This window comes from Mercenaria mercenaria, chromosome 4, assembly GCF_021730395.1.
Source record: "Mercenaria mercenaria strain notata chromosome 4, MADL_Memer_1, whole genome shotgun sequence".
In the NCBI taxonomy this organism is placed as follows: Eukaryota; Metazoa; Mollusca; class Bivalvia; order Venerida; family Veneridae; genus Mercenaria; species Mercenaria mercenaria.
In genome coordinates this window covers 29,426,040-29,450,081 of record NC_069364.1, presented here as the reverse complement: position 1 = coordinate 29,450,081, position 24,042 = coordinate 29,426,040, and the positions used below count along the sequence as shown (strand labels likewise).

Here is a 24,042-nt window from a genome sequence, read left to right as displayed (position 1 = left end):
CTTCTTTTTTTAATCTTTATATCTTATCATTCTTTATTTTGGAATAAAGGTCAAGGTACCACTTTGGGTCAAAGGTCATAGGGGATCTAAGGCCATAACCTTGACGTGCATTTTTGTTTTGCAAAGATAATTACCTCAATGAAACAGTATTGCCACAGGACACAGACTTCTTTTTGTGAAGTTACAATTTTTTTTAGAATTACTTCTTTGTTGTTTCTGCAAAATAATAGCTTATATTGTACCTTTATAGCTCACCTGAGCCAAGGGCTCAGAGTGAGCTATTGTCACCGCTCACCGTCCGGCGACCGTCGTCCGTCCGTGCTTCGGACACGAAATTGAAAATGCTTATGATTCAAAAATTGTTAAAGGTAGATTTATCAAACCACAAATATTTATAAATAAGCACACGGCCTTTGCTCATTCGTAGAATTCTCTCCCCCCCCCCCCCCCCCCCCCCACACTCCCCCTTGACCCTGTAGAAACAAAGTTTTCACCTTAACTTATTTGAAAAAAAAATACGCCTCTGTTTGATTCTGTTCAAGAGAGGATATGAAATGTGCAACACCCCTCATCCCCCTAGCACCGACTTAGGCAAACATATTCATAAAACATGGCAAAAATCTGGTAACCCTTAGGGGTGGAAAACGTATTACAGGTAATACCTAGCCTCTTAATACCAGACAGTGGCACTGGGGTTTTACACATATATTGGTAACAAATGGCGCAGTACATAAAAACAAGTATTATGAGACTCGATTTATGGTTTGTAGCTGTGCTTACGTTGGATGTGCTTAATGTTTCAAAGGAATCTAATTTTGCTGTTTTCTTTACTAAAGACAGCGGCTTAAGGGTTTTAGATTGTAACCTTAATTTCCTCTGTCGCAAATGTAATTTATGATGGATTCTTTAAATCTGTGCTAGGAATCTTGAAGGGTGACGCAAATTTCTTCTTGCAAATGAACTAAATTTACACAACAACAGTTACGTGTAGTGGCCGTAAGATGTCATCTCGTGAACTGACTGGGATAACCGAATTCCGTTGAAGCTGGCGTAAGAGGGACCTGATGGGTGTTTCCCATTAATGATGACGAGAACTTTGATTGGCAAGGGCATTTTTTTCTTTTATAAATAAACGATAGGGTATGATCAGATGGGATTGAGTGCAAAATCACTAATCATTTCGGCTTACGGAAGGTTGGTGGCTCTACCAAGGTGTCCGCTTGTGATGAAATAATGCACAGAGGGGCACTCGGGGTGTTCCTCCACCATCGTATGACTGTGTCGGTGTGACATTAAACCCAACAAAAAAGTAAATTGAATACATCGGATCCATATGTAACTACAGAGCTTTAATGAAATATATAATACCTGATTATAATTCAGCAATATAAATGTGGAGAAAATACAATATTTAGCCTATAATTTGTAAATTACATTAGACATTACATGCACACCTAAGAAAACGAATCACTAGTATGAAAACCAGGTTAAGATTACTGACGTTTTTAATAATATAAACCTTCCAGGCTCATTCATAATCCCCTGTTCATGAGGCTAAATTTTATATACATATCGAACTGTCACAACTGCCAGGATTTCGTTAGAACAATAATTTATCTAAATGCTTCACATCAGGTCGAATGAAAGCTTTTCAATAGTATATTTGTTTTACTGTGAACATTATCCACTCAAATACAATAAATTTGAGAGTAATTACTACTATTTATATTCTTATACTGCTGTGGTAATATGATTTTAGAAGTTGCTGGTCCATCATGTTCTAACCTGAGTGATCTGATATTCGTAAAAACTTCTAAACAATTAAGTGTTTAATCTGTTTGGATATCCATGATTCTGGCATCTCCTATCTTATAAGTGTTACACAGCTATAGGTATTAGACAAAAACTTTTTTAGAAAAATGATTACAATAATATAGAACACACGATTAGTGTACTACTACTTCATTCATTCATTCATTTTACAGCATTATTCTAAAACGTTAGAACAGTTATCCGACTAGTCAATGGTAACATGGCTTTAACTGACCAGTTTCAAACCATGTGGTATTTACCTATGGGTATTTTCATACGAGCAGTACTTCCACTTCTTATAACTGACGTACAAGAAAAAATCCCATTTGCAATCAATATGATAATAAAAGATCTGATTAAGATGAAAATAAGCACCTACAGAGAACATATACATGTACATGTCATATCAACAAAATTATTTCTACAAACTACTTTACGTCCGATATATCGTATATTCCGTATCCGGTGTAAAAACCAGTTTGGTTTCTACCCCCTACCTGGTGTTCCACCTTAGTTTTTGCACACAGAAAAGGGAGAAGAAACTAGTCGATTGGCTGTTTTTCTCTCCGCCCTCCCCCAACCACCTTGGATAATTTTAACCTTACATGGAAAATTACTAACCCGATAAGGAATAAATGGGGTCAGAATGACACGTATAAAGTGATTATTTTAAAGTCCTTTTTAGATCAAATGTTTCAACTCTTAAAGTAAATCTTGATGTTGTTTAATTGAGATAATCATTAAACAACCAATTACTTCTTTCCAAGCATCAAAGATACAGGTGTGCGTACTTCTTTATCCTCTAGATGCGACTGAAAACAGTAGGCTTGCATCAGACCGGAAAATATAGCTCCTTGAATCCACCCACTGCTCCAGGACAGTGCCTCTCCTGCCAAGTAGATTGTCTCTGTTGGTTTCGTCAGGATTTTCATATGATCTATGTACTCAAAAGGCTTCAAAAGAGCAAAGGCGCCTTCGGATGTTGGATCACTGGACCATGCCTGTACGACGCCAACCTCAAACTGGTCCTTAATCTGGGAATGAATCTTGCTTATGTCATGAACAGCACTGCGAATAGCTATGTCCTTTGGTTGCGAGCCATACGTCAATGCATTTTCTTGCCATGTGTAAACCATCAACACTCCCCTCTCATCGTCACCGATTCCGGACTCTTCGTAATACGGGTAATGTAACTGTCCGATCATCATGTTAGTTTTGCTGAAACCGCCATGGCCTACATCTTTCTGCCAGAATCTTGTTTTACATTGCAGCATAACTTTTGTTGAGGCACCATATGAAATTTGTGAAAGGGCTTTCTGTTTTTCTATGCTGAATGGTATGTCAATCTGTCGCAGGATTTGTAGCGGTAACGTCAGAATTACGGCGTCTCCTTCAACAGATTCCACATGTCCAGTACTTGCGTTATTTCCAGTGACAATGACCTTCTTGACCTTTTTGCCCTTTACATACTTTTCGGTGTTTTCCACCTTTGTAACCATGATTCCAAACTTGATGTTTTTGGAGAGATCGACATCTGGGTTCCAACCATTTTTATTCCTTTTTGTGAACGCCTTTGGCAGGGTGTCCATTCCAAGCTTTGGTGTTTTGAGAGGATCCGCCCACCATTTGCCAAGATCCTCTCGAAGATACGTGGCTAAATCCTCTCCAAACATTGGTGTATATGTAGATACCTTTAATTGAAATAGATATGATAAACATTAAGAAGAGATTTGTATATTAGCGCTTTGTTTCACAGTTTTGGTATGTTTATTTGTACTGGTTGAAGGAAGATGCAGTGCAAAGGCAATGGTGTTTGCTTTTAAAATTGCTGAGACGAAAACAAAACACATTGTTAAATTAGACGGGACTATCCGCGGCTTAGCGGTTGCTATTAAAGCAGTATTTGATGCGCTACTTGCACTATTATAAGATGACTGCAAAATAAATGTAGAATATACCCGTGGGTACTTATAATATGTGTAATATTTCAAGACACCCGTAGCCTTCGCCTTTGTTTACACACACATGTGTACGACGACCATACAGAAAATATATGTCATATTACTCTAGTATGTGTAAATAGTAAATCAAGCAGGCTTCGGCCGGTATCTATTACGTACCTTGTAGCCTTCAATGGCCGGCTCGGCCCATGGAGTAAGCGGGTAACTCTTCATTTCGTCGCCACCTAACCCTCTTAGGAAATCTTCCACTGAGAGTTTACTCCATTTAAACAGCCACTCGTGCCATTTTTCTTCCGATGGATCCGGTCCCAGTTCATCTATCACTGGCTGAATCGTAGCCTCGTAGTAACTTACTGAAATTCATTAACAAATCAACTTGGCCATAGTGTAGATCTTTTCACATGACTTATGTTCAACTTGTAAAGAAGTGTTGTATAGACAACTGTTATAAGATCAGCCATTTCGCTAGCAAGAGTCTGCATTTTGAAGCACATTTAACCTCCATTTGTTTGTTTTCTAAAATTGTCGCCTTCAAAAAGGTTATTGTTACAGAATTATAAATTAGGTTTTATTCATTTACACCATTGAAATTCTTAGTTACGTTCAAATTGTTACATTATGATAAATAACACTTACAAATTCCATCAATGTCATAGGTGTCTTTGTCAGCTTGAGAAAGATTTTTGTCCCAGCCAGGCCATAGTTTATCACTATATTCTTTGTTGTATTTCTTCCAATCTAAAATTTAAGTTCAAAATTCACCATCTTATTTACTTTTTTATTTGCTGGCTTGTATTAAGTAAAATGGCCCGTTTATAAAACAATATGCTCTCTATATATCAAATCATACCAGATATAGCGCCCTTTTCATGGTAAACACGTTAAAAAGCGCCTTTTATACAAAGGCCTGTCATGGGTATATGGGCATGAAAATTTCCGTTTAAAGCACGCTGTAACATGAACCTTTTCCCCTAATGATCCCATAGAAGCAGTAGTTGTCATATATTGAAAACAGAATCTTATAAAGTTTGACTTGTAGAAGTCCGAGTGTTGTCCAGTTACTGACAGAGATAAAAACGTTTTTCAACATCAATGCAACTGTGCCCTTGACATTTGACTTAATAATCCTACCACAATAGGAGTCATCTACTGATGGTAGCAATCAGCATATTAACTTTGACAACAGCGTGTCCAAGCGTTCTTCAGTTATTGATTGCTGTCTTCTTTGTCTTAAGACACTATAACCTTGACCTTTGACGACCTTATCCCATAAACAAAATTGCTCATTTATTGACCACATGTAGTATTCTATGATCTAACATATGACACCTGATGACCGTAGGATTACGCATTAATCAGTAAAAAGAACAGGGAATGGGTTTTGAATTAGAGGATACTTTTGTCATGAGGTTTAACCTGATGACTTCTATGCAGTTAACCAATTTAGTTTAGCGGCCGTTGGCCTAAGTGTTTCCCAGTAGCTGATCGGATATAGTCTCCTATTTCAAGATCACCGTTTCCTCGACCCTTCAAAATTAACGGGATCATTTGCTGACAAAATACAATCATCCTAGGAAGGATTACAAAATCAGTCTCTAGTTGCTGATCATGAACTTAATTGTGTGCCCATAAACTGGCCAATGGCATCCGATCGACCGACATGTGCGAACTAGTATACCCTCTCTTCTTTCGAAAAGAGGCAAACAAATCTGCCAGTAAAAAACAAAGATAACTATCAAACAGGGAATGCCACGTTTCAAAAACGCAGCCTCCACAAAACGAAAGCCACAACATGCAGACGTGCACACCTTCAACACACACACACACACACACACACACACACACACACACACAACCAATAGTCTTCGCAATTTATTCAGAATCCTTTTTACTTTAGCCGTGGTCATTGTATAGTCCCTGTTTGTTGGTGTGTATTCATACGAAATTACCCAGTTGGCTATGTTTACAAACACACACACACACCAACACAAATACATCCAATAGTCTTCGCAATTTATTCAGAATCCTTTTTACTTTAGCCGTGGTCATTGTATAGTCCCCCGTTGGGCGCCAGCAATCATTTATCGCACAGGTCTACAATTACCTCAAACGTTAACGGCAGAACTTTTAATGTGGTACTTAATTCTGACGTTGATTGAAATACGTGTCATATGATATATGTACTGACTTGAAACGCACCCAATTGTGGTATTCAGTATGTTGGCCAAACTGGGCGTTCTTTAAAAATTCGTTTCCATGAGCATTCATACAAAATGCGTAGTCGGAACAAGTTTACTACATTTTTATACCAACACTTCCGTAAATCTGGCCATACTTTTGATCAGGTAACAATGCAGCCAGTAGAGCAAATCGTATATGATATAAATTCCACATCTAGTTTTAAAATTAAAGTCAGACATGTAGCAGAATTCAAATGGATTAAAACTTTACAGTAACCGTTTCCGTTGGGCTTAAGCGATATTATTTATCAGGAAGGTAATATCTCTAAAAACCCTGATATCGATATCTTTTCTATTTTAAATATTAGGACACGTAAATCTAGGTCTCATGGAATTAGACGAAATGGTAATGTTAAGCGCAAATCTAAAGTCAATATATCTGTTGCAGACCTCGATTTAATTCTTTCTCATTCTTAGACATTCAATGCTTTCTCGTCTCACATCTTTATCTGTTCAGTCTCTTAAAAAGCTAGACGAGGAAGCGGACCAGTATGTTATTCAAACAGATCCGTTTTACACTGTATCATATCTTATTCAAAGTTACACACAACACGTTCTCCGTCCACATATTGACACCCAATCTGACCATGAGAGACATTTTCTTAAAATTTATTTCATGAATAAAGGTATTGACTTCATCGATGTACCCAGTATATTTCGTGATAAACGTGTCATTGATTCTGTGCCTAAATATTTCTGAAACTCCGAAGTTCCTATTATCTGTTATAAATATAAAACACCTGTAAGAAATGTTATATTCAATTACAATAAAATTGTTTCCGACTTAGATGTTCAAACAAATACCCCTTCTTACTGCGAATGTAAAAACTCAAAATTTTGCTATTCAGATGCCGGTCATGTCATCACTGGTAATTTTGATATTATTAAAGACAAACGTATTCGTAATTTATTCTATGAGTTCTGCTCAACCCGGGGCTAGAGGGCGTGGACGGTAGCGTACATTTCCACTACCGTCCATGAACAGGCTCAATCAAACCGAGCCTGCAAAATTTTCGTTTTTGTCGTGTTGAGCGACCTTTGAAGTTTCCACTTTTCTCTATTTTAAAGGACCTAAATATAGAATTTCTTCAACTATTGATTTTGATGCTATGCTTGTCGTGGTCAGATTGCGGAATCCATCGACATTTTTTTTGTTAAATGGTGTCGTCGTGAGAATGCTGATCCCAATGCTTTAACGTCTTGGAAACGAAATATTTTTAACATTGCTGATTCTCGAATAAAATTTTATCAAACTAATGAACACCTACTTCACCAAAACCCAAGTTTACTTTAAGACATTTGAAAAAGGAAATCCAAGAATTTCATTCTAAGTATGTCTTAGTTCCAGCAGACAAGGCGGCCAACAATATTATCATCATTTGACGCCTACATTATATTAATGTTTTACAAAACGAACTAAATAGCACTAAAACTTATACATTGAGTCCTTCTGTTGAAAATAATTTGGTCACTGATCACATCACTGAAGTTTCTAATTTAAAAGTTCGTATAGACGATCAACAAATTAAACTACCAACCATGTACTGGATTCCTAAATTGCATAAACAACCATAGAAAGCCCGCTTCATCGCTAATTCAAGCTCTTGTACAACTACAAATATTTCAAAACTATTAACATCATGTCTAACTGCTGTGAAAGCCCACGTGGAAAGATACTGCGATAACGTATACGAAAACTCTGGTAAACATTTATTTTGGTCGATTAAAAATTCTGGCGAAATCCTGGATAAGTTTAAAATTAATAATTACAAGGTATCTACAGTCAGTACATACGATTTTTCTACTTTGTATACCACTTTACCACATAACTTAATAAATGACAAACTAACTGCCCTAATTCAAAAGACCTTTGCCAGAGAGAATGCTACATTTCTCGCTTGCAGTTTTGAAAAGCTTTTTTACTAGCAATATTATTAAACATTATACAATGTGGACCTGTGACGAAGTTTGTAAAACCCTTTCCTTTTTATTGAACAACATTTACATCAGGTTTGGGAATGCAGTTTTTAGACAAGTAGTTGGTATTCCCATGGGAACAAATTGTGCACCCCTTGTCGCAGATTTGTTTTTATATTGTTATGAAAGAGACTTTATGTTGAGCCTTTCTCCAGATACGCAGGCAGATATTATAACTGCATTTAATAATACATCACGATATCTGGATGATATTCTTAATATGGATAATCCGTTTTTTGGTCAATTGGTGGGTACTATTTATCCTAGGGAGCTTCAGTTAATTAAAACTAACAATTCCGATACTGATGCTTCGTTTTTAAATTTACATCTCTCTATTTATGACAATATTATACATACCAAAATTTATGACAAGAGGGATGATTTTAACTTTTATATTGTAAATTTTCCCCATTTGGATGGGGATGTACCTCAGGCTACATCTTATGGGGTATATATATTTCTCAATTAATTCGGTTTGCCAGAGCGTGTAGTCATGTCAAGCATTTCAATGAACGTAATCTATATATTAAACTTCAGCAAGGCTACCGTTATTACAAATTGCGTAAATATTTTGCTAAATTTTACTATCGTAATTCTGATTTAGTTTTAAAATTCGATAGTAATTTAAAGACACTTCTGCGTGAAGGTATTTCTAAACCCGTTTTTTATGGGGATGTGGTTAACAAACTTCGTAAGATCTTGGGTCATGGTAATTTTCCAAATGTATTTGGTAAAATTATAAAACGTTTTATTAAAAGAGGTTACGACCCAACTGTTTTGAGACATACCGCATGTTTAGTGTTCAACCCGTTTACAGTTGGACACTACGCTTCCCTCTTTGATTGTGTCTGACGGAAGAGGGGGAGGACTCTATGATAAGCAGTTTTTAAATCCTACCAGGACTGAACTGTTTTGATATCTGTCTTCTGGCCTGTTTCGTCGGGCCCTTAAGGGTTTTTCTCTTGTTGCTCTGTCTTCTGAAAAGGCATTGAGTACATACGTTTTTGGTTCTAAAGGTTTGCTTTTTATATTTTTATACACGAGCATTTTTTTTGTTTTACATGCCATGCCTTTTTGTTTCCATTACGTGTGTTAGAGATTCACCTGGAGGGGATTACTTTTATTTACACTGTCCCGTGTCTTTGGAACATGGTGGGGGTAAGAATGAGGTTGGGTGCGCACCATAAACCGGTTTAAGCTCCCCAGTGGTGTTTTTGCCACTGACCGTTCCAAGGCGGTGCCCCACTGTGTTCCTTTGTTTGTTCGTTTTGTCCTCTTGTGTAGGCTTTGTGTGTGCGCGCGTGTATGTGTGTGTGTTCCTTTGTTTGTTCGTTTTGTCCTCGTGTGTTGGCTTGTGCGCGTGTATGTGTGTTTGTGGTGTGCACGTCTGCGTGCTGTAGGTTTCGTTTTGGGGAGGCTGCGATTTTGGTACGTGGTATTCCCTGTTTGATATTTGTCTTTGTTTTTAACAACATTAACTGATGTTAGGGATAAATCAAACGTACACAAATATCTGAAAATCTAAATATTACCATGAGTTACCCTTTCTCCAGAAGATGGTTCTATATTTGAAGTGTGGATTTCTTGTCTGCATGGCTGGTTGAAAGCTTTTTCTCAATCTGCATTGCAATACTTTAGCTTACGTCATTAGAAAGTACCCTTATAAACTTATTATTTACATACCCTCCATTCTTATCTTTTCCTCATACAGATATAGATATCCCCTATCATTTACATTCCGGAAAGGTACGGTTTCTATGTCGAACAGATTCAAGTAGTGCCAAGTGAGGTAATGGTTTGGCGGAAGTCGCCAGCTGAAAAATGAAGACAGTTGCAAAAAGTATTGCCAAGTAAAAACTCCGCCAGCAAACAAATGACGAATGCAGCGAATTTATCGGCTTGCAATTTTCTTCCAGTATGTTAGGTAATCGTTACTTGAGACAGATTTTACTTTCTTGAATACCGGACAGGGTTTTTCCCTGTTTTGCCGGTGCTGGAAAAGCTCGTCTTACGCTTCGGAGTGTAAAATGACTCATGTGCTCTAGTTTATGAATGAATGTTGAACGTCAGATGCTTCTATAATCAAATAGTGCTTGACCGACAAGCTTTCGTCTGATTAAATTTCTTGTAATATTTGAAGATTACAGCGTGCAAGAAAATGAACCTATCACTGGTTGTAGGTTTTGGATGGAAATATCCGTCTCTCGGGTAACTATTTTGTGGCAACTCGGCACAGTCTCGTTACCGCCTAAACATGAATCCTCAAGCCAAATATTTCAATCCGCAACTTCAACTATATGGTCTTATATACGTATATTTGTTTCACTACAATACATCCAAAGTCATATCCTGGTCAGTTTGAAGAATCGTTTACTGGATGAACGTATGGGTAGGAATATCTGACTCGAGGGTAACTGTTTAGGCGGTAAAAAGGTTCTGCCGAGTTACCACAAAACAGTTACCCGAGAGCCACGTATTTCCATCCACGACTTCAACTAGTGATATCTCTTTCTTCAATTTGTGGAAGATATACTGTATAAAGTAAAACAGAGGCATTTCTTTACACCAAGTGAGTCATCTTATACCCCTGGGTGTATGATGAGCTTATCTAGCACTTGAAATGTACGGAAAAGTCCTGTCCGGAACGCAAGAAAATACAATACAATAACTACAATTGCCATGAAACGGTTCCATGATATGGTTAACAGTAAGCTAATACAAATAAATGAAAAGGTCCATAAGGATAATCTAAATTCAAAAATCACTTTTTTTGAAGAAAAAAATTCCCACAAATATTCTTCAAAATGAGGATATTTTTATACTGTGGTGGCGTTTTCAGTTCATGGCATCTATAACAACACTGACTTGTTCTCGACACGTAACTGACAAATTTTCATTTTGATCTGTCAATTTTTCATTGAGACCATGCCTGGGGATCAAACTCGCGACCTCTCGATTTATAGTCATGTGCACTAAACGGTGGGCTGTTTAAGTTTCGACTTCAAATAATATATTTTAATGCTTTACTTAAACCTGATTTACATATTCTAAAAAATGATAATAGTTTTTGTTTGAAAATGCAAAGTGTACCTTCAGAGTGAAGTCCTTCTGTGAAACCTTCTCTAATTGTTTTAACACGACCACCAACGCGGGACTGTACCTCCAGTATCGTTACCTGTGTATAATGAAAACACTTTGTCAATCGTTTGAAATACGCACTGTCACTATAACCGTTCAAAGACCAGAAAAAAAATGTGTAACAAGAATATAGCCTCGAAATAAAAGTCTCCTACCGGAAGGGGCATTTGTTATATTTGCAGCCATAGGAACAAGGGGTTTTTTTTTATATTGCAACTGAATTAAAGGACATGTATACTATACTCTGAAAATAACTTACCATTTATAAACCAGATTTCAGGAAAAAAAGTCGTGCGCTTTTAAAGTAAACATGATCAATCTCTTGTGATAGACTTATGGACATACAGACGGGCAAACGGACGGACAAATAGACAAAGAAAAGAAATGTTTCATATTACCTTCTGTCTATGCCCTGAGTTTCATTAAAACTCTCTTAAATAATAATATACTTCTTAAGTTATGAAAGAATCCTCCCATTTGTGAATGACTGACAGGCAGACAGACACATGTACAAACAGACTGACACGCGGAAAAATAGAAATAATATACACGTTGTTCAAGCTGTTTTCTATGTATGTATCAAGTTCATAACAAAAAAAAAACACTTTTGTTCTTCTTAAGTTATGGCAGGGTCAACATATGTGTCATATTTGTTAACTATTTGTTGTCATTACAGCAAAATTTGTTGTCTTTGTAACAAACAAAAATAATGTTCATATCTTTCATCTTCTTATTTTCATCAATGTACCATGAAAAAATATCTTTTACTTTTAAAATAGATTTGCCACATTTTAGCCATTTTTGTACAACAACCAAAAAAATGGACGGTCATATTTTCCATACTGGCCCGGATTCGAATCCTGGTCACGCCCACTGTGGTGGGCAAATAATCAGTGCACTTAATCACGGATGCCCCAGTCGGCTCAGCTGTAAATATGTACAGCCAAAGCGATGGTAAACGCACATACAATCTATTAATATACCATGTTTAAGTTAATTTTGAACATTCTAAAAGACCATTCTACAACCATGATTTTCCAAACCTCAGTATGACCCGAATGTAGCCACATCATTTGCGCCCTATGGATAAATTAACTACAAAGAAACATAATTGACTAGGATAGTAAGATAGGTCTTTTTCTCTATAGATAAATTTTTCATTTTCCTTTTTTGCTAAGTTCTAGTTTTGTTCTTATTTTTCTCCTAATACTATTAAAACAATTGTTTTGAGGTTCAATAACTCATGTTTATGTACTAAGTGTATATGTAATAAGTAAAATATCATTTGTGTCATGAATTACATTGTGAGGGACATATGGGGTGGTTTCCCGACCCCTATATACCCATTTACGGGGAGAATAAACAGGGTTACCACCTGAGCCTCAGCAAATATAATAACACTTGATCAAAAGAAAAAAGTAAGATACAACCCCATTGTATCAAAATACAGAAAATATTTAAAGAACTAAAATTGATGTTTTTTTTCACCTGATGACCAATTTGAGCCAGTTCATACGCCGCTGACAGCCCTGCCATACCGGCACCAACAATTATCACATGACGTTTCATTTCTTTATCGACCTTCTTCCGGTAAAGGGATATGTCAATGCCGTGTTGAACCCCATAGGCATATCTAAGTCCACCTTCGGTGATCCATCCCATAAATGTCTTATAATTGTCGTCTTGTTGAATTCCTCTACCGCTATAATAAAACAAGCAAATTCAGTAATTTATTATTTATATCCGCCGCCAAGTAGGCTGCTTTCTTAATAAGGGGATCTTATTTTGAAAAAATATAGATTAAAAGGCAATATCTGCAATCACTATGAGATCCTAACGAAAGTTGCACGTGCGCCTCCGTCCTAAAGTGACAACACATTTTAGTGATCTATATTTGACTGTATTAAGTTTCATTAAAATCCATCACTGAGTTACTTTGTTTTGTAGGAATTTATGAATTTAAAATAAAACAATTAAAGGGCAATAACTCTGCAGTCACCGAAAACAACCTGGCGAAAGATGAGCATGCAGCTCCACCCTATAGTGGTTTATATTTGTGTTAAACTTCATGAAGATTCGTTAATGGATAATATGGGGATTTATGGATCGTAAAACAATTAGCGCAATAACTCCGAAATTTATGAAGTGATTTTGCGTGCACCACAACCCTACAGTGATCTACAATTGTGTAATGTTTCATGAACATCCATCAAAAGGTTACTTAGTTAGACACAATCAAAAATCCCTTCCTTTTACCAAATCAAGGGAAAAACTTTTGCTGTGTCAGGGGGGGTTATACTATGTAAGCTAATTAATATTTATGTGACGTTTGATGATTCTAGCGAAAATAGGACTACTTTTCAAATTATAAGACTTTTCAATTTCGGACGCACGCACACATGCATGCAGTTACGCACGGGCGGACGGATAACGCCAAATTTATATCCATCAACCTTTGGCGGAGATTGCACAAGTGCTGTGCGCAATCCTTTTTGCAGTTATTAATAGCATCCGCTCATGTTACGTAGCAAAAGCTACAGCGTTGCAGACGATAGCACACACTATCTTACTACGCAAATGTTGGATAGTATGTATTCATCCTTGAAATACTTTCCTTTCTTGGAAGAAAACATAATTAAAATCACAAGATTAAAAAAAATGTTTTCTATTTATAGCATAAATACCTATATTTATATTCATTCTACACTTCTATTTATAAATTGATGTTAAACACTTCAGTGAAATTTGCGGTTAAGTGTTAATATGTTCATGCTAAACACTGATACATGTTATGATTAATACACTTTTACAAGTTAAAGCATAGCAAAAGTTCCTTCTAGGGCACATCTATATAATATAAAATAATCATCTTGTAAAATTTTAAATATTGGTCATATTTGTGTGGAAACCCAGGATAGAACGCAATGACAAGACCATTCTACTTTGCTGACATATATTCGCTTTATTTTATTTTTTCTGTTTAACATCCTAATGTAGTGACTGGGGCATTCGTGGCCGAGTGGTTAAGGTTGCTGACATCAAATCACTTGCCCCTAACCGATATGGGTTCGAGCCTCACTCGGAGCGTTGAATTCCTCATGTGAGGAAGCCATCCAGCCTCGGTTGTTCTATGCAGATGCCCGCTCGTGATGAGATAATGCACAGAGAGGCAGCTGGGTCTTCTTCCACCATCAAAGCTGGAAAGTCGCCATATGACATATAATTGTGTCGATGAGACGTTAAACCCAACAAAAACAAAACAAAAAATAATGTAGTGATTTGATGCGCTAACACACACTGGTTATTCGGGTACCTACTCGTGCGAGCGATACCGCCCTCGTGTGATTTATATACATGTAGGTTTTTTAGGGTATATAAAAACAATGCCAACGTATGACACGTATTTAAGAATGTTGAACATTTTAAAGACAGATTCGTCCGATGCAATACATTCATTCGCACTGGTGAAAATATCAGTTCTCAATAATATTGATATGACTATAAAATTTGAAGAAATGTGACGAAATTCATGTATTTTGACGTTCTGGGACGTATTTTTCTTTGTTCAAAGTTGAGATAACTGAATTTGCCACTCTCCTTGGTAGAACTATACATACTCAACTACAAAACGTAAGAGTCATGTCCTCACACAGAGCAAACTTAGACGAATTTGTGGCTATAATTTAGTAGTAACTGACCTTAATCTCGTGAATGTGACATCCGGGCATTCGATGCTTGAATTTTTTAGCACAATGAGGTTTGTTTTCACATCTTGACCATGCGTTCGAAGGTAACGACGAAGTTAACCTTTGTGACAAGTAAGATGTTTGGCATGTTTAAAAAACGCCACTTTTCCATCCTCGGGTTTAATAATATCTAATCCGCTGAGCGCGTTCAGCCAGAGTCACCTCAATTAGAAAAGAGGTTATTTCTAAGGTCGCGGGGTTTGATTTGCCAGCTTGTAATGACAACAGTTAGCGAGGTCAGTTGCTCAGTCAAGTGAGACTAACCAATTCTGAAGAGAAGGAACAATCAGTGATCAGAAATAAAAAAAAAAAAGTGCACAGAAAATGAAATATTCGTGGCTTAAAGTGAATTGTGCACAATACGTTTGGTTATTTATAAGAATATCTTGCAAAACTCTTATGTCAATAAACGTGTACCATTAGTCACTTTCAGAGTACTCACTTTTTATGGATTTATGAGGGAAATTATTGTTCGCCTAAAATGGATGGGTTAGTCTCTTTAAGAAGTAATGTATTCAAAACAGTGTTTTGTTGTTGAATAAAATCACTGTTCAGTGGTCAGATGCGAGACGGAATTATATTACGAAGGCGCAGAACACAAACTACGACAAAATGTTTGTTCGATGTATCTTGCATCACGTGGATGCGACTGTGCTCATTATCTAATTCCTCTCCATGTTTCTACTATTCGGGTATGGACGTAGCTCATTTGCGTATTGAACCATTTGGAAACTCTATTTTTAGCTGAGTTTTTTTGATCGCTCAATGTCCGGCGTCAGTCGTCTGTCTGTCTGTCAAGATTTAGCTTGTGTATGCGATACAGGCTGTATTTTTCAATTGATCTTCATGAAATTTTGACAGAATGATTACCTTAATGAAATCTAGGCCAAGTTCAAAATGGGTCAACTGGGGTCAAAAACTTTGTCACTAGGTCAAATCAAAGAAAAACATTGTGTATGCGATATAGGATGTATTTTTCAATAGATCTGCGTGAATTTTGATCAGTATGATTACCTTGATAAAATCTAGGCCAAGTTCGAAAATGGGTCATGTGGGGTCAAAAACTAGGTCACTAGGTCAAATCAAAGAAAAACATTGATTGTGTATGCGATAGAGGCTGTATTTTTCAACTGAACTTCGTGAAATTTGGTCAGAATGATTGTCTTGATAAAATTTAGGCCAAGTTTGGAAATGGGTCATGTGGTGTCAAAATCTAGGTCACTAGGTCAAATCAAAGAAAAACATTGTGTGTACTATAGAGGCTGTATTTTTCAATTGATCTTCATCAGTTTTGGTCAGAATGATGCCTGGATATAATCTAGGCCAAGATCAAATATGGGTTATCTTTGGTTAAAAACTAGGTCACTACTTAAATCAAAGAAAAACCTTGTGTATGCAATAGGGGCTGCATTTTATATCAGATCTTCATGAAATTTGATCAAAATGTTTGTCTGGATCGAATCTAAGTGGACTTTGAATATGGGGTATCTAGGATCAAAAACGAGGTCACCAAGTCAAATTAAAGAAAAATATTGTGTACGCATTAGAGGCTGCATTTTACACTGGATATTCATAAAATTTGGTCAGAATGTTTATTTTGATGACATCGAGAATAAGTTAGAATATGGGTCATCTGGGGTCAAAAACAAGGTCACTAGGTCAAATCAAAGAGAAACCTTGTGTATGCAATAGAGACTGTATTTTTCAATTAATTTTCATGAAATATGGTCAGAATGATTGCCTTGGTGAATTTAAGTTCAAGTTTGAATATGTGTCATCTGGGATCAAAAACTAGGTCGCTATGAAAAATCAAACAAAAACATTTTGTATACAATAGAGGCTTTTTTTTCAACTAAGGTTGCTGAAATTTGGTCAGAATGATTGCCTTGATCAAATTTAGATCAAGTTTGAATGCAGGTCATCTTGACTTGAAAACTAGGTCACTAGGTCAAATTGAAGAAAATACTTGTTTACACTTAAGAGACCACATTTTTGATCCAATGTTAATAAAAATTGGTCAGAATATTTGTTTCCATTAAATCACTAGGTCAAACATGTTTACACTGTTATGGTGTGTTTCTCAGGTGAGCGACCTAGGGCCATCTTGGTCTTCTTGTTTAGAAATGTCAATAAATCAAAGAAGCTGTTTCTCACTTACGATAGAATTAAATCTGTATAATTACTGCAATCACAGCAAGTTTTGTCTTTTGATTATTATGAGTATCGTGTAAAAAAATAAGAAATGACAATTTCATTTTTCCCATGGGAAACTATTCCCACGGCAATCCTAAAAGTGAAGATAAAATGTTTGGAAAACAAAAACTCACTGAAAACAAAAACTACTAAGCACTGCCCCAACAGGTGTAACTCAGCGAAATGTGCAAACGTATTTGGCGATAAATATAAAAAAAGAATATAAAATAGAAAAATAGGACTATTCACTTTTGGTATAGAAAAAACAGTAACAAATATAATTTTACGCTGAAATATTTGGCAAACTGTGGTTTTATAACGTGTCGACTCGTTAAAAATACTATTTTATGTTCGCTTAGAGAAAGTAAATATAATATCATCTATCTTTCTTGTAACCCGTACTCGACTTGAAAAAAAGAAAACCTTTGTTACGTCAATGTAGAGGTCTTGTATAAGATGTTTTTGCCACACAAATACTATTGTAATATTTAACATTATTCAAGAATTAAATGCTATTTCTAAGCGCGATTCTTTGATGATTTGCAAGAGGTCCCAGTATGGTTTATACGCGTCTAAACACACAAAAAATCAGCGTTCGATCCTTATGTATACCTTATGTTTTCCACGAGTATCAGACAAGTCAAATAGTAAAAGCATACTGATCTCTTCAATATCTATAGATATAAACAGAACTGTCAAAAAGACCTAGATATAAAAGGAACTGGCAAAAGACCCGCAAATGTTAAGTGATAAATCGCCTTCCGATAAAATATATCTCCTGATTTTTATCTAAAATATCCTTAAAACCAGCTAAAATCATATACCAATCGATTCCATTTTTGTTTTATCTTTAGTGTCAAAATATAATGTTAGCTATATAGACATAGTTCAATGTTTTGAAATAGAAAAAGTGGAAACTCCACAGGTCGCTCAACACGACAAAAACGAAAATGTTGCAGGTTCGGGATGGGCAGAACTCATCATTTACACATGCTAAAAGTACAAAAAACAATTTAGAACTTTTGTGTTCAGTTTGAAAAGATGTTTTCGAACGACCGCATGTTGTCCATGTTTTATGAATTATGATAAATTTTATGAAATAAGTATTCATAAAAATGTAAAGTTTCAACAACTTATTTCGTCTATAGATATTTGATCACAATGGCGGGCATTTTTTTTCAAGTGCAACAAAAACAAAATGTCGGATATATTAAATTTATAGATACATATTTGAACTGTATAATTGTTTTCTGTAAAATAATTTCTCTTCATGTTCCAGCTATAATGGACGAAATTACCATGTTTTACATCGTACACTCAAGAAACATATGAAATTAATCTATTAAAAGGTTACTTGCTACAAATCAATCCAACAGTGTGTAAATGACGCCAAAAAAAGTAATAATGAAAACAATTTAAATGTATTATACATGTAAATGTATTGCCTGCTTTTTAATTTTGTCTTTTGGCAGTTCCTGTGATATGCAGGCTCTATAACCTCAGATCTCCTTCTAAATTCCAGTTTGTTTAGTTCTGCTCATTGTTTTCTCGTTTAGGGCAAACCCATTATTTTAACTGGGGACCATACGCCGCTTTTCATGGAATTACACACTAGTGTAGCATTGAAGGTTCTATGTGCACCGCCGTATGAACACATCTGCGGATGTCTCTAAATTGTTTTTTGTACTTGTAGTATGTGTAAATGTTGAGTTCTGCTCAACCCGGGGCTAGAGGGCGTAGACGGTAGCATGCATTTCCACTACCGCCCATGAACAGACTCAATCAAACCGAGCCTGCAACATTTTCGTTTTTGTTGTGTTGAGCGACCTGTGGAGTTTCCACTTTTTCTATTTTATTATCACAGCAGCGTTTTGTGCCGTGTGGCGGCCGTAAAAAGTCTCCCCATACATTCAATCAGGGCTGTTATATTTCGATCTTCTCAGATCGTTCAGCACGACTTTTATGTCGTGTTACTGGTACTGTTTAGTTTCTCAGCATGAACATTTCGGCCTGGGTGGTTCCAGTACTCCCGCTTTCACAGCTTTGGGTATTGTTTAATCACCCCTTGGATATGGTGCCTGCTTTTTAATTTTGTCTTTTGGCAGTTCCTGTGATATGCAGGCTCCATAACCTCAGATCTCCTTCTAAATTCCAGTTTGTTTAGTTCTGCTCATTGTTTTCTCGTTTAGGGCAAACCCATTATTTTAACTGGGACCATACGCCGCTTTTCATGGAATTACACACTAGTGTAGCATTGAAGGTTCCATGTGTACCGCCGTATGAACACATCTGCGGATGTCTCTAAATTGTTTTTTGTACTTGTAGTATGTGTAAATGTTGAGTTCTGCTCAACCCGGGGCTAGACGGCGTGGACGGTAGCATGCATTTCCACTACCGCCCATGAACAGGTTCAATCAAACCGAGCATTGTGCTCACTACTACAAGTAGACACCGTCGTTCATATGACTGAAAAATTGTTGAGAAAGACGTTAAACCCGAACACACACACACACACACACACACACACACACACACACACACGCGCGCAACATTTTCGTTTTTGTTGTGTTGAGCGACCTGTGGAGTTTCCACTTTTTCTCTTTTAGGAACTTTATTTGTAACTGTACAAAGGTAGAACGTTTTATACATATGTTGGAGCAAGATACAGGCCCGCTCCCTCAGCAAAAACATTTCTATTGCTATCACCAAGAGATTACGCGGGACTTTTATAACATTGTATGTATGTGTATTGGTTAGCTTGACACATAAAATATGTGCTCTTCACCACTGTACCCATGAGTCATGCAACATCAAGTTGTATTAATGAAATGAATGAACTGGCACACAGAGAAGTGCCATTCAAATATTCCACATTAAATGCGAAAACAATCTGCCGTGTCCAACTGTTTAAAAGCAGTTTGGTTAATTTTGATTAATCAACCGTAATCTATAATCATGATAATCACTTCCAAACATCATGTATCAACACATCCCGACATGCACAATAGTAGCCCGACGAATTCCCCGGAAACACCACCAGATAAATCCCTTTGCGAAGAATTAATGGCAAGTTAAGGCATTTACGCGTGCGCAACGCTCTTTGCCTATCTGGCCCATCAACCGAAGAAAACCTTCCAGCCAAATTGTTTACATGTCTTCATCGAAGTTAATATCTTTCATGAAAAAGTGATTATGGAGATTTTTGTACACCATTTGTTTTAAATCATTATTCATTTTGTGCAAGAACCTAGCTAGATCCTTATTGAAAGATGCTAACAGTTTAACCATGCAATCATCTTGAACATCGTAGATGATAAGACAGAAGTGTTTGTAATAATTGTGATGATCATCCAATTTGCCTTATGTTCCTAAAAAAATTTTATGTGTGTCATTGGTTGCTAGTATTTGTTTGAGATTTAAACGGAAATTGTTTGCCATCCAAACAAACTTCTTCTGTCAACAAGCAATCAGTCCATCCTTATATACATGTGATCATAAGAATGGCACACCTTATCAATAAGAAGCAGTCTGGTTATACCCTCGACCCAGTCCATGTTCAATTGTCGATATTTTATGTACATGTACGGCCTAGGAAAATTATACTGCGATTCTACTTTGAAACTCCACTAAATTATCTGTCTGCCCTATCAGTCCACAAGACAAATTAGGCGGCGGGGCCACTCGAAATCCGAAGCTACACCAATATATACCCATCCCACAGATAACAACAAAAATCCTCTTCAAATTGTGACAATGCGATATACTTACCTTAACACAATGAGGGAAATCACTCGGGGCACCGCCATAGAAAGTATGAAAACAATACCTCCGAATTTTGGTCACATACTCCGAAATCCTCAGAATTCTGAGCAAAACCTCCAAAATCCGAGCAAAATCATCGACCCAGAGCAACCAGCCCACTCATCCGCCCGGACATCCCGGCCATACCGCACATCCCCCTTCATCCGACCGCACTGATTCCCCGCCAGTGTGTGCCACCCACCGACAAAAAATAAACAAAAAATTATTCCCTTAAATTGATTTAGAAAGAAACAAAGCGGGCACCGGCACTATCTATGAAACCCAAGCCAAAAACAACCAGCAACCATCTCCAACATAACACAATACACGATCCGGTGTCAGAAAAGTACACTATACACCACAAAAATGTCAACACTTCCGTATGTGTTCATGTCCTGTTGTACTCAGTGTGTATGAATCGAAATTTTACTATTTTGTTAATATCTGTCTGAACAAAACATATGCTGTAGCTGAACCAACAATATTCAGACAAGCGTACAATGCTAGTATCTAATCAAAATTCTTTAGTTAACATTCTAAGAATTAAAGCCACAATATTCAGACAAGCGTACAATGCTAGTATCTAATCAAATTCTTTAGTTAACATTCTAAGAATTAAAGCCACAATATTCAGACAAACGTACAATGCTAGTATCTAATCAAAATTCTTTAGTTAACATTCTAAGAATTAAAGCCACAATACTCGGACAAGCGTACAATGCTAGTATTTAATCAAAATTCTTTAGTTAACATTCTAAGAATTAAAGCCACGGTAATATCAAATCAGAATTAATTAGTTTACATTTGTCAGAACTAAAACATACGGCGTAATAATACACTTTACACCACAAAGTTGTTAACACCTCCTCATGTGTTCATGTTCTGTTGTACATAGTGTGCGCCAATCGAAAACCTACTGTTTGAGAAGAACCAAGCAGAAACGTGTCGAAAGTTCGAAACACACTCGAAATTACACAAAGACATACTGTAACATACAACTAAGCAGACATAAAACCATCCAAAGCAAATTCCGGATGTGGGGAACCGTGTCCGCCAAAAACAAGCCATCACACCCAGACAAATGTCGAAAAAAACAAAACTATCTAACCCAAATGTTTTAGTTAGCATTTTAAGAATAAAAACATATGGTTTAGTTAACATTTTAAGAATAAAACATTTTAAGAATAAAAACATATGGTTTAGTTAACATTTTAAGAATAAAAACATATGGTTTAGTTAACATTTTAAGAATAAAAACATATGGACTATTAATTCAGAATTATTTTGTTAATATCTGTCAGAACCACATTACGTCGTAGCTTTGTTTGTTTGTTTTGGGTTTAACGCCGTTTTTCAACAGTATTTCAGTCATGTAACGGCGGGCAGTTAACCTAACCAGTGTTCCTGGATTCTGTACCAGTACAAACCTGTACTCCGCAAGTAACTGCCAACTTCCCCACATGATTGTTTGTTTGTTTTGGGTTTAACGCCGTTTTGCAACAGTATTTCAGTCATATAACGGCGGGCAGTTAACCTAACCAGTGTTCCTGGATTCTGTACCAGTACAAACCTGTACTCCGCAAGTAACTGCCAACTTCTCCACATGATTGTTTGTTTTGGGTTTAACGCCGTTTTGCAACAGTATTTCAGTCATATAACGGCGGGCAGTTAACCTAATCAGTGTTCCTGGATTCTGTACCAGTACAAACCTGTTCTCCGCAAGTAACTGCTAACTTCCCCACATGAATCAGAGGTGGAGGACTAATGATACATACGTCGTAGCTGAGCCCTCAAAATGTAGACAAGCGTCGAATGTTAGTATACAATCAAAATTTTTAGTTAACTTTTTAAGAATTAAAGCACGGTATCAGAATCAATCAGTCAACACCTGCCAGAACCAAACATATGCCGCTATAAAATACCATACACCACAAAATTGTCAACATGTCCGCATGTGTTCATGTCCAGTTATACACAGTGTGTGTCAATCGAAAACTACTATTGGATGCGAGTGCCCATGATTTCGCCCTTCATCGAAAGAAACCAAGCAGAGATGTGTCGAAACACACTCAAAACATATAGAGACACCCCGTAACACACACCGAAGCAACATCACTATAAAGCTGGGCATTGTGCTCACTGCTACAAGTAGACACCGTCGTTCATATGACTGAAAAATTGTTGAGAAAGACGTTAAACCCGAACACACACACACACACACACACACACACACGCACACGTCTTAGTTAAAATATATGGTACTATCAGATACGGGAGTGCAATCCAGCAGTCCATAACCAACAACAATTCAAGGCGATAACTGTAAGTTACTGGCAATCTTTCTTAGAAAAAAATCAACAGTAAATTTTGAACGTTTGTTTTGTGTTTAACACCGTTTTCTAACAGAATTTCTGTATCCTCGCGTCATGTGTTCTCGACATACATGTATTCTCGAGCTATTTTATGTATCCTCGCGTCATGTGTTCTCGACATACATGTATTCTCGAGCTATTTTAAGAAATGAACTGTGACCTCCGCACGCGACGTAACTACCGGAAGAAAACACTTGTTGATGTAAACATTGCGTCTGCTTTTACGAAAATTAACAGTTGAAACAATGCTCAGTCAAGGTAAGAAATATTCAAATTTATCTGAAACATTCATTTTTTTTCCTATAAATACAAATGCAACTTACGAACTTGCATAAAAACTAATATATCCTTATTTTATTTATTTTTGTTGGATTTAACGTCGCACCGACACATGATAGGTCATATGGCGACTTTCCAGCTTTAATGGTGGAGGAAGACCCCAGGTGCTCCTCTGTGCATAATTTCATCACAAGCGGACACCTGGGTAGAACCACCGACCTTCCGTAAGCCAGCTGGATGGCTTCCTCACATGAAGAATTCAAAGCCCCGAGTGAGGCTCGAACCCACATCGATGAGGGGCAAGTGATTTGAAGTCAGCGACCTTAACCACTTGGCCACGGAGGCCCCAATATAAATCCTTAAATCCTAAAATAAAACTGTGGCTGCTGTCAGAATCCATGTACCGGAAGTTACTTAAAATAGACATAGATGGCGTGACTGATTTTACTTTCAACTGTTTGGAATATGCGCCGCGCAAATAGGCCATATGCGTTACAAAAAAAAAAAGTAAATTTGCTGTATA

At 36.8% G+C, this 24,042-nt stretch overlaps 1 protein-coding gene across 2 annotated transcripts; it reads right to left on the bottom strand.

Annotated features, from left to right (window-relative positions):
- Positions 1-1,340: 1,340 nt before the first annotated feature.
- LOC123551352 (L-amino acid oxidase-like) lies at positions 1,341-23,935 on the bottom strand. 2 transcript variants are annotated; one of them, XM_053540863.1, is made up of 7 exons: positions 23,848-23,935; positions 12,617-12,830; positions 11,081-11,165; positions 9,674-9,804; positions 4,410-4,511; positions 3,933-4,126; positions 1,341-3,503 (listed from the first exon to the last, which is right to left on the bottom strand). In XM_053540863.1, exons 4-7 carry the CDS (start codon positions 9,678-9,680, stop codon positions 2,565-2,567), a joined length of 1,242 nt encoding a protein of 413 aa, XP_053396838.1. In that variant the 5' UTR covers positions 9,681-9,804; positions 11,081-11,165; positions 12,617-12,830; positions 23,848-23,935; the 3' UTR covers positions 1,341-2,564. The 2 variants fall into 2 exon arrangements, with proteins under 2 accessions (XP_053396838.1, XP_045196150.2); XM_045340215.2 differs by lacking the exon at positions 23,848-23,935 and adding an exon at positions 14,827-16,987.
- Between the last annotated feature and the right edge of the window lie 107 nt (positions 23,936-24,042).

Bases quoted from the DNA above. Each gene is read 5' to 3' on its own strand.
- LOC123551352 (XM_053540863.1), bottom strand. The intron at 4,127-4,409 runs GTAAGTGTTATT...AATGAATTTCAG, and splicing joins CTATGACATTGATGGAATTT to TAAGTTACTACGAGGCTACG. The intron at 3,504-3,932 runs GTACGTAATAGA...TTTCAATTAAAG, and splicing joins CGGCCATTGAAGGCTACAAG to GTATCTACATATACACCAAT.